The sequence below is a fragment of the Juglans microcarpa x Juglans regia genome, chromosome 1D (assembly GCF_004785595.1).
Source record: "Juglans microcarpa x Juglans regia isolate MS1-56 chromosome 1D, Jm3101_v1.0, whole genome shotgun sequence".
Classification (NCBI taxonomy): Eukaryota; Viridiplantae; Streptophyta; class Magnoliopsida; order Fagales; family Juglandaceae; genus Juglans; species Juglans microcarpa x Juglans regia.
The window spans coordinates 40,663,199-40,675,350 of NC_054594.1; the positions used below are offsets into that span (position 1 = coordinate 40,663,199).

Sequence of the window (12,152 nt, forward strand, 5' to 3'; positions counted from 1 at the left end):
GATCTAGATTCTTAGATTTGCTTCAACCTTATCCCATTGACGTGTAAAATATTTATTTGCTTCGTGGGGGCCACCTGTCTAACCACTTGACTCAGTCTCTGCTTCCGATAACTTTGGCTTTGCTGGGTGCTTTTCTCATTCTCGGCTCGACTTTCTTTCTTTCTTCGGCTGGCCGCCCAATTTTTCTTTCTTTCTTTTATTTTATTTTTATTTTTAAAATGAGAAATATTTCGGTTAATCTCCTACGTAAAAAATTTCTCTTTTTTTCAAAAATATCGACGGCTATCATATATTTTTTTTGATAATATTTTTATTTAACCTACGTCTGTGCTTTTACATTCAAATTTAATTGTCATTAACGAAAGATCTAGTAAATGATCTATTAGGCCTCGTTTGGATATTGATATGAGATAAGATATTTTTAGATAAATGTTGAATTAAATATTGTTAGAATATTATTTTTTAATATTATTATTGTTTTAAAATTTAAAAAAGTTGAATTGTTTATTATATTTTGTGTGAAAATTTAAAAAAATTGTAATAATAAAATAAGTTCAAATGAATTGAGATAAAATCGTTATTGTATCTAAACGAGACCTTATTTTTTAATATGTAGTACCATAACTACCCATGCATGTGACTTGTATATATTAGGGGTGCTACTCGCCCCCGCATGGGCGGGGGTTTGATTATTTTACCTGTATCTTACCCCCGCCATTACGGGGGCGGGGTACCCCGTCCGTTTGATGGGGATGGGAGTGCACCCAATCCTCCCCCCTCCCCCCCCCCCCCGAGTCGAACGGACGGATGATGGGGTGATGGATTTCTTGCCTTTGGGCCTCGGCGACAGAGACGAATACGAGGAGTCACGAAAGGTTGCGGCGACGGACCGAGCTGCGAGACACAGAGAGCACGGCGAGTGAGCGACAAAGCGAGTCTGCAAGACGCACAGAGAGAGAGAGAGAGAGATCAGAATTGAGTGGGAGGGAGGGTGATCGCGTGGGGCGGGTATATATATATATATATATATATATATATATATGCAATTTTTTATTAGTTTGGTGGACTTCCTCCATTTATCTTTTATTGGTCATTTCAAAATTCATGAGCCTAAATTTGTCCACTAAAATTACAATACAGATGGCTAAAATTAAGATGATGGCGATCTATAGAGGCCGGATTCATTTTAATTGCCCATCATTAATGCCACAAATGATTCTTTGTTTGGTTTCTCTACCTTGCCCGCCCGCTTTTATAAGAGTGTTCGAATAATTTTTAGTTAATTTTTGGTGCAAATCATGTAATTATTAAATGCATTCAAGTTATAATTAGTATTATATATATATATATACACGTAGTATTATATATATATACGTAGTATTATATATATATAGGAAAATACTTTTCTCACAGAAGGTGGTCACCGATGGCATGGCCACTAAAATTTTTTTTAATGTTATTTTTACTTAGTAATTAAGTAAATATTTTTAAATGAATATGAAATTTTCTCTGTGGACATAGCAACGTCCATATATATAATATATATATAAACAAATTAATTAATTAAATGGATGCAGAAACTTTGAAGTTTGAACACACAATTCAAGTATGACGTTAATCTTCTTCTTCTTCTTGCATGTATATTAATTAAACGAGCAGTTAATTAAATAAGAGCTTGTGATCTTGACCCGTACGTTGTTAACGAACGATGGAGATCTGGATGAGATTAATGATGGGAGTTATAAACTTCCAACGACGGCGACCCACATGCATGGTTAATTTAACCATACCCCAAATAGATTTGATGGCTCCAAACAAAGCCATATTAGCCGGAGCTACCCCAACTCAAATTTAGCCGTCAAACATCTTATCCTCTAGTACCTTAATTCTCATGCACAAGACTTCCCCTATAAAAAACCCTAGACTTACATGATCTTTCTTCGCAGAAGAAAGATAAAACTCTTTCTACCCATTGTTCCATCTTCTCTCTTTCGTTTCGTTCCCCCATCTCTTCGTATATATACTTATTTTGTAAAGCTAGCTAGCTAGGCCGATCTAAAGCCAATATTTCACAAAATAAGTATATATATATATATCATATACATACGTACCAGCTTATACATATAATACACGTACATACACGTAAATTAGCCGTTCCGGTTGTTACACAGAAAAGAAGTCATGGGTTTCCTTCACAAGCTTTGGGACGAAACACTTGCCGGTCCGGCACCCGACACCGGCCTCGGCAAACTGCGCAAGTATGATTCATTTTCAGCAACACGATCGACTCCTATGGTAGCCAATGAGGTGCCTGTCACTCGGAGCATTACCATTCTTAGGTCTAACTCCAATTTTAGAAACCTTTCGGTTGATCCCGGTTCGGCACCAGAATCTCCGGCCGGGCCAAGCAACCCTGAGACACCTCTAACACGTAAGTTTAAATAATTACCCCTCCCCCTGGTCTCTCTCTCTCTCTCTCTCTCTCTCTCTCGCTTGCATGAAATCAATATATCAGAGGGTATGGAGATCATGATGTTCTTTTTCTTAGACGGTTTTCTTGCTTCGGAGAAAGAAAAAGAAAAGAATGGATTTATTATATCTATAGAGATGGTTGGATGGAAATGAATAGTGTAAATGGATTTATTATATCTCTTTGTTTAAATATTATTTCGGGAGGTTTATCGATCGAGGCAAAAAAAAAAAATAGAGTGATTAATGGTTGGAAAAGAAATAATAAAGAACTTATTCAGTATCTTATGTTCTGGATCAGATAGATCAGGTTGAAATTTATGTTTTAGGATTAATTAACAGACTCTTTCTCTTTTATTTAATTGATTTGTGAAGACGATCCCCCGTTTGTTGATTGCTTATAAGAAAGTCTTGGCCGCCTGGAAAGGGATGAATGCCAATTCATTATATTATATCCTGTCGGGGTCGTGATCATCATGGGCGGGCACCGGGGTTCATCAATATTTCATGCATAGTTATTAAAGTAGTGGACAATTTTTTAAAATATATGTTTGAGTAATGTTATTTATAAATTTTAAATAGACAAATTTCGCACAAATCATTTGTAAAAAGTAGGTCTCATTAATAAAAAATAATTTTTTTATAATTTTTTTAGGTGAAGTCTATTTTTTTTATAAGAATTTATATGAAACTTGTATATTTAAAACTTATATAAATCATTTCTTATATTTCATTGTCGTATATATGTTTTCTCAGCAGCCAAACAATGCAAGCCTTTTCTTTTCTATGTACAAATCAAAGTATGGCTTTGTTTATGTTGTATTATATGTGGTTTATATGGGTTTTGGTTTGCATGCAGCGGGGACACCAGGCGGAGACTTCAAGAAACTTACGAGGAGAAAATCGTCAGCCGGGGCATTAGATCAACAGGCTGAGTCAAGAAGTCCGACCGCTTATGATTGGTTCTCTCTCTTTTATTTACTTTTCCGAATGACATATATGCCATTGCCGTTCTGGAAATTGTCCATAAATTTTTTTTTCACGTGGAGTCATTTTTACCTATTCATTACGCACTCTATTAAGGCAATTGATAATATTATTTTTTTAATATAAAATAAATATTTTAGCCAAACATATCAATAAAGTGTATTAAAAATATGAAAAAATGACTGTATGCAACGTAACTAAAAAAAACTCATTACTAATTTCTCGCGTACTAGTTTATTCCAATCAAAATATTAGCTTTTTTGGTTAGAAGTTTGAAATCATGAATTTCACGAACAATTAACGCCCGATTACAAGCTTTTAGTTCCTAGCTATAAAAATGACATGGTAAAAAAATCTGGCAAAAAAAGAGAGGAGCAAATTGTAATTTAGGGAAATGTGCATGCCTGTATTCGATCCGGCGGGATCCTGATGATCGTCTACTCCTACATGTGTTTCAGGATAGTGATTACTGCTTTGGATCGTTGAGGGAGCAAGTGGCGATTTTGTTTCAGCTTTCAAGCATCCGCAGAAATATCATATGATCATGTATCTATATATATATATATATAATATTTGTACATATATATAGAGAGAGAGCGCCCTAGCCCTAGCCATATATATGGTCTCAGCTTATATATGCGTCTACATGTAAATATAACAAATTATTAATTAGACTAGTACTAAATATAATATATATATATAATAAAATGGATGGCTAGCTTGGATGAAGAATGTTCGAAGAAATTAATTAGAACCAATGCTTTGGAGTTTCCAATTAGGAGGAAATTAAGCCGAGGGGCATGCAGGGGATACCCGGCTTTGTTAATGAATTAAGCTGCCTAATGAACCGATGCTTTGGGGTGACCGAGATTTGGAGGCTCGTTATTATTGTTTTCTTTGCTTAATTTCTTCATTAATTTTCCCCTTCCTGAGCCTTTAGTACTCATGCATGTTGATCAGTGCGTGATCTCTTAATTTGTGTAAATATATATGAACTGTGTTTTGAATCCTCTCTCAATGCAGAAACTCTAAATGGAGATGAAAGTTAATATTGTATGCACTATATATATATATATATATATATCCTCAATTGGTCTGACGTACTATATATGTTGATTTTGCCTCGACTACCTTCTTTTTTCTTGTTTTTTTTTTCAAAATATATATACCTTATATAATATAAATTGCATATTTCTTTCCAGTAGCAATATCATATCTCTATTATATTTAATTGTCTCCTCGACCGATGCAAGATATAATATAACCATTATTAGGTTTATATCGATCTTTCAAAAACCTAAATGGCCCAAGGCTATCCCAAGTTGATATAAATTAGATTGGCCTGATGATGTTGACCCATTACTTGTCACCTATCTTGATCCCCTTTTTTTGTTTGTTTTAGCTATATATATATATATATATATATATATATATATATACTAGTAATAGAGCAACGTCCAAGGGACGTTTGCCTAGTTCAGATTTTTTACAAAAATTATATAATCTTTTACAAAAGGAAAATGATTAATAAATTATCTAACAAATTTTAGCAGTGATTTAATGTGCAAAGCGCGTTGGGCACATTTGTCTAATACTCAAAAGACATTTACATCCTCACAAAAAGGGACACAAAGGAATAAAAAAGAAGGATAAAAAAGGTCCAATACAACACAACTTTTATACGGATGAATAAGAATTTACTGTGTAGGGGCTCGATAGAGGACAAAACATACAACCTGTAGAAGAGAAAAAGCATAAAAATAGTTTACTGACACAATTGGCAAAATATAAAGGATAAAAATAATAAACCTAAAATATCTTACCACTCAGCGGATAAAGATGTGAAAAGTTTGACTTAAAATCACCGTTTCCAAAGCTGCAGTAGTGATTTAACGATTCCTATCAATATCCATCTCGATCCTCCTACAACGGTGTACACAGTACTTTCAGATACTGAATTTGACCAACCCTGAATGCATGAGTTCTACTATTAATGTTACAAAATGCATGGGATTAATTTAATTCAATTTATTAGTAAATGAAAATTAACAAACTTTGTAAGGGTATCTAATTTGACGGTCCATAACAGAAAAGGTATAATTAAAAGCAAGTAACTTAGTTAGCAGAATTACTTTTATCTCCCCTTTATTTCCATTCTCTGTTTGAAAAGGAATGGAAGGACTACGAAAGGTCTGAATACACCCAAATATATCAACAATCGAGATCTACAGTAAACATAATGCATTTCATGGGCTCTCATGTGTGAAGGAAGTCGTAGCAAGATCCTTTCTTACCATGTACATGTTTATGAGAATTTCAGATCAAAGAATTCTCTTTCTCATAATGTGAATCAACTTTATTCTTGAGGAAAAGTACTCGTAATCATACCAAGACAATCTGAAAAAAAGATGAATAAGATGTACTGCTGCTAAACAATATGAGGAAAAGATGAAAAAAAAAATATCTTGCATGAGAAATTCCAAAAGGTAATACTCAATGGATAATGTGAAAACCTGCAAAACAGACTAAAAGATAAGAAAAAGTAGACATACAACATACAGACTGACAGATAAAGATGTGAAAAACTCAAATAAAAAGCTTACAACGAAAAAGCATGAAAGTGGTGGACTGATGTCAAAACCTAAAGGAGAAAAATAATAAACTCAAAATAATCTAATACTCAATGGATAATGTGAAAAACTGTAAAACTGACTAATGGATAAGAAAAGCATGAAAGTGGTGGACTGACATAACTGTCAAAACCTAAAGGAGAAAAATAATAAACTTAAAATAACCTAATACTCAATGGATTATGTGAAAAACTGCAAAACTGACTAAAAGATAAGAAAAAGTAGACATACAACCTGCAGACTGACGGATAAAGATGTGAAAAACTGCAAAGGATAAGAAAAAGTAGACATACAACCTGTAGACTGACCTTCTGAATCACACAACCTGCAGAGCAGAAAAAAATCTTTGTTCGTACACACAATAGCACAAAAGACATGAACCTGCTTTCTCAATAAACAGGCACCAGCAAATTGGACGACAGAAAAGCAGGAGCAAGAGCAGAAAGATATTTGACAAGTCCCTTTCAAATGCATAAACTCCAGTTGGGTTCCATGCATTTTTATCAAAGGAAAGGCCCTACTGGTTTTGGGGTAACAGCTCTACGTATTAAAGATGTGAAAGCTAAATCAGGTAGTAAAGATGTGAAAGCCTAATGGATAAAGACGTGAAAAACTGGAAACTGACTAAAATAACTGCTCCCAAAGCTGCTGTAAATGGCCCTATTGGTTTTTGGGTAACAACTCTACGTAGGGCTGCAAATGGTCCGGTCCGGTCCGGTCCGACGATGGACCGAATGTTTTCGGTCCATCATTTTTTCGGATCGGACCGGACCGGACCGAACACCCAAGGGACCAGACCGGACCGATAGTCCAGCTTAATTTTTTTATTTTTTTAAATAATTAATAAAAAAATTTATTTAAAATACTAAATTAAATTAACTGACTTATTAATGTGGATTTTGTAACAAACTCAATAAAAAAATATTTTATATGATCAACGATAATAAATTAGATGAAAATTATATTATTAATTTATATAATTAACTAATTGATATTATATATTAGTTAATTCATAGAATATTAACAAGTGTTAATAACATATTTAAAATTTTATATTGTTAATAGTGATATGTTAGATGAAGATATATATATATATATATATAATATTGTTAATTTATAGAATATTAACAAATATTAATAATATATTTAAAATTTTATATTGTTAATTGTACAATTATTATATATAAAATATATATAATTTTTTTGTTCATTCGGTCCGGTCCGGTCTGGTCCAAAAAAACCTTGGACCATGGACTGGACCGAAAAGTTTCGGTCCTTTAAAATGTGGACCGAACCGGACCTTTCTAAGTCTCGGTCTGGTCTGGTCCGGACCGAAACGGTCGGTCAGGTCGGTCCGACCGGACCGTTTATCACCCCTAACTCTACGTATTAATGATGTGAAAGATAAATCAGGTAGTAAAGATGTGAAAGCAAGTTGTTATGCCTTACGAATGTAAAAGGTCAAAGCAAATGTATTTGATCATATAAACACATGGGAAAAAATGAAAGTTTTGCTAGTATCAAAATCCACATTTAAGCATAGAAATCTTTTCTTATGATAATGTCATGCAGACAAAGAAAGCAGCTACCAGAGCAAGGGTCTATTTAACTTTCAATTTCTAAAATTTATTTATAAAAGAAAAGAAAAGAAAGGAAAGGAAACAAAAGAGCTAAACACAAGAAGTTCTTCTCTTTTTTTCAATTAACTGAAGCACCTATGGAAATGCACGTGACCTCATGCATCATCCATCCTTATGCAGGTTGGAAGTGCCACTCAACACAAAAATAGAAAACATAAATAAAATGTAAAAACCTTTGATCATAATTAAAGTAATACCATGCAAATCACTTTCTTTACCAACAGAAGTTGAAGAAGAAACTAAGTCTGTCTTGGACAGCTTCAAACTTTCTGAGTAAAGCTCTTCAGCAAGATTGCCCTCCATCTGTACAAGCATAAACAAGTGAAACTAAAGCAACAAAATCCAGCATATCAATAAGTAAAACACCACACACACATCTCATCATGTGCCATTGCTTAATTAATTTGCTTTCTATAAAGCTCCATGTACACCACCCTAGCTTTTTCGATCCCTGCTGATGATCACTTCCATCGATGATCTTTGTAGCAAATATGTATCTAGGAATTATAATTGTTTCCATTTCTCGTTATAAGGTGCATGCTTGAAACTTTGATCTAAATTATATTAATCAGTACTCTCTGATCTACTTTTCATGCACAAGTAAATCGATGCTCTATTTTGTTAGTGACTTTTGTCCACATTTTATCCTTATTTGAGCCGATCAAACGCAAAGGATATATCGATACAAAATCGAAGTTCATCAACTATATATTGTCTCAACGCAATGAAATTAATTGTGCATGTATCTTTCAAAATAAATGTTTCAAACATGAATAATTCAACTAATAAATTAATGTTCTAATAACTGCCTAATTATAACGACCAAACCAGTTTTTTAGCACCATTTCTTGCAATTTTTTTTTCCTTTTGTGTTGTATGATCTGATGTTCTGGGATGCATGCATGGGGTGATTGTATTTTTCTTACCTTTACCATGATGTAATTAATTCGACCATTAAAAAAAGAGGCTATCTAGCTAGATGCAGCAAATGGTTTGAACAGAATATTATATACATCGATTATGTAATAAAATACAAAATGCATCAAATTAAACACTACGTACTTATCATTACAATATCTATATATATCATCTTTTCCTAGAAAAATTTGCTCCCCATACTTTGTTCCTAACAGCTTAATTTCTTAGCGAAGACTAAATGGTAGAAGAAAACTTATCAAAAGCATGCTTTGTGGGTGCTTGCTTGCCTGCTTTTCTCTCTTTATTTCTTTGTTTAGAGTGTTTTTTGCTTTAGTTGAACTTTTTGTAGAAGACATTGGCTGAGTAATTTGAGTAATCGGTGCAGTTCCAAAGTAGAGATTTGAGTAAAATAAAATGACCAAAAAACACACAAAAGGTCTAAAACCGATGGAATTAATGGAAAATCAAAACCTATGTTCAATAAGACATTCCATCAAATACAGAGAATGTCCAATATAAAACCAAACATCAAAACTGTGAACATTTACCACCAAGATCGATATTCCACAACAAACCAGCAATCCTCCATAAATTTGTTTTTCAAGTTCATATAAAGGAGAGTAGTTTCGAACAGAAAATGTAGAATTTAATCACAATCATGTGTAATGAAATGTAATACATACATACATACATTATATATAAATATATAATACACAAAATCAAGATGAAGCTAAAAACTTACTTGAATGAGCTTGAAGGAAGTCGGCCACCCCTTTCCTTTCAGGACATTTGAAGCCCATAAATTAAAAAAACTCAAGAACTTGCTCACGGGGACCTTGATACACAATCTGGCCATCAGAGAGGATAATAATGTCATCAAAAAGATTGAAAGTCTCTGGTGCCGCCTGGAGGAACAAAAACCAAACAAGCATAAAAATGAAATAAAAAAATCCACATGAAACGGGAAAAAAAAAAAATCAAAACATCCTTTAGATTCCAAAAAATGGTCCATACTGACGAACAAAAATCCAACAAGCATATTCACATAAAAAAAAATGGAGAACAAATACCCAACAAGCAAAAAAATGAAATAAAAAAATCCACACGTGGTGGTTTGGGAACCCCACACGTTTCCTTTAAATCGCGCATCGGCGCAACGCGCCGCTCTGATTGGCTCCGAATCCGGTCGACCACAAGATCGGCGAATGAGGCTTCTCCCGGTGGTGTGCGTGTCAGACGATGGTCACTGGAGGAGCTCGAAACGATTTCCCCCTTTATTCGGCCAAAAACCTGAAAAAAAAAAAAACAAAAAAACAAAAAAAACTCAACAAAACCACGAAGACGAAGGGTCGACGGAGAGAGGGGGGGAGAGGAAGAGGAAGAAGAAGCCGAAGCTCCCCTTCCCCTCCCTGGATTCGGACGAGCGAGTTTCTAGAAAGAGAGGGTCTGGTTTCTGTCGAGAGAGGGGTTTCAGTCGAGAGAGGTATGGTTTAATCGAGAGAGAGTATAAAGCAGAAACTTAACGGAAATTACTGTAGCTCCGTTAAAACAAGAATTTCCGTTAACTTCCGTTTGATAGCCACTTATATAATAGTATAGATATATTATATTGTTTTTCAGGCATCCAAGTAATTGGCTGCATGGATCAACCTCTAGCTAGCTCATGTTAATGTTTTGCAGTGAGTAATGCTACTTATCATTATAATTCTCATTATTTTTTTATCACTATCTTGTGATGTGACATTAAATGATTAGAGATTATTTATTATATTTCATTTGTAAATTTATCATCTAATGCCACATTATGAGATGATAAGAGGATAGTGAGAAAATGAATGATGACATGAATATATTTTTTCTTTGCAATAATAAAACTTGAACGTACAAAACTCAATTTATTTGAGATGCTAATTTTTATAGGGATTCCAACAGAAAAGCTTATTATGGATTACATGTGATTTTTTTCCGCGAAGGGGAAACTAAGAAAATCTGAGGAACTAGCATGCATTGGGGTGAAAATTGGAAACCGAAACAAAGGAATTCCCTTCGTCGTCATACATATCTGACTCTTTATGGTTTGACTCAAACTAGCTATATAGGTAGTACTTCTTTAGAGGCAATTAGGACTAATTAAGCTGCAGCCGCCTTGACTTTCTCAATCAGATCAGCAGCATCTTGAACTGTTGAGATATTCTCAGCACCTCCTTCTCCGATTGACACCTCAAATTTCTGTTCCAAAGCCATCATAATTTCGACCTGAAGAATTATCGATATCCAAATTAACGACTAAATTAAACTAACTACGTGAGTTATATATATATATATATATATATATATATATATATATATGACGATTCAATTTCAGAACCAATCATCTTTTCCATATTATAAAATATTATGGCTATATTGGGTCTTTATCGGGTCATGCACGTACAATTGAATGGAGAAAATTAGAAAATTCAGGACTTACAGTGTCAAGAGAATCAGCACCCAAATCGGCAAACTTGGTTTGGGGAGTTACAGTAGATTCGTCAATAGACAGTTGCTTTGCTATGATGCCTTGGATACTCTGCATCGTCTCCGGTTGAGCCTGCACAGGCAGTTCGCATGCATGGCGCTAGATGAATGAGATATGTACGGGTTGGAATAAAATGATCAAGCATACGGAATAGTCTTTATAGATATGCATGGCATAGTGATATCGAGTTATTACAATGGAGCATGAGATTGTAGTCTTGAGGCAACTCGGGAGATCAGGAGATGATTGCCTAGCTGCCTTTGTGATTTTGATTTTTGGCACAACTCTCAGTCCTCCAATCATAGGGATCACACCCTGCAAATGAAAAAACCAAATTCTGTGAGAAATCAATCAATCAATACCCCTCTTTCTCTCCCTTTGAAAAATTACTTAAACCATATATGTAATACAAAAAACGAAAAAGGTGTGGCACTTGCAATGGTGCGTAGGCCGGTATTGGATGGGGAATTGATGCTCGTGATCTTAGGACCATTATATTGAATGGTTGCCAAAGGAGACGAGGAAGAAAGAAACGTAGCCATAATATACTCGAGGACGACTTAAAAAGAAGAGAAATAAATAAAGTGGCTTAATCAAAGAACTTGTTGATATACTGATGCAGATCAGAATTAATAAATGGTCACTTCAAGTTGCCTCATATATAAGAGGTTTGGGGACCATAATAGCTGGAAATGAAGGTAATCAGTGACATACCTAAGAACTATTTCCAATGATCGTAGAGTTTGGGGCGGATTATACCATGTATTTTTGTCTGTTTGTGCTTGTAAAGCTCAAAAATCAGATCGAACTGGCCAAACTTAAGAGCTTGTAAATATCGCTTCTGTAAAAGGCCTGCAGAAAACTGAAAAGGGTGTTAGTGCAGCTAAGCTTGTTTTTTCCAATGGCTATGTCTTCAGAATTCAGCTCCCTAAATCACTAGGGTATATAGAATATGCACATATATTAGTTAGATAACTGCATAATCCACCT

General features: G+C 34.4%; 1 protein-coding gene across 2 annotated transcripts; it reads left to right on the forward strand.

Moving 5' to 3' along the window:
- The first annotated feature begins 1,921 nt into the window (after positions 1-1,921).
- Positions 1,922-4,555, forward strand: LOC121261769 (dormancy-associated protein homolog 4). 2 transcript variants are annotated; one of them, XM_041164219.1, is made up of 3 exons: positions 1,922-2,431; positions 3,329-3,412; positions 3,915-4,555. In XM_041164219.1, the coding sequence occupies exons 1-3, from the start codon at positions 2,182-2,184 to the stop codon at positions 3,917-3,919; spliced, it is 339 nt and encodes a 112-aa protein (XP_041020153.1). In that variant the 5' UTR covers positions 1,922-2,181; the 3' UTR covers positions 3,920-4,555. The 2 variants fall into 2 exon arrangements, with proteins under 2 accessions (XP_041020153.1, XP_041020152.1); XM_041164218.1 differs by having other exon boundaries at positions 1,923-2,431; positions 3,329-3,431.
- Positions 4,556-12,152: the final 7,597 nt, after the last annotated feature.

Excerpts from the sequence above, each read along its gene's own strand:
- LOC121261769 (XM_041164218.1), top strand. The coding sequence starts at position 2,182 with ATGGGTTTCCTTCACAAGCTTTGGGACGAAACACTTGCCGGTCCGGCA. Across the intron at positions 2,432-3,328 it reads CCCTGAGACACCTCTAACAC|CGGGGACACCAGGCGGAGAC; the intron begins GTAAGTTTAAAT and ends GTTTGCATGCAG. Across the intron at positions 3,432-3,914 it reads AGTCCGACCGCTTATGATTG|GATAGTGATTACTGCTTTGG; the intron begins GTTCTCTCTCTT and ends CATGTGTTTCAG.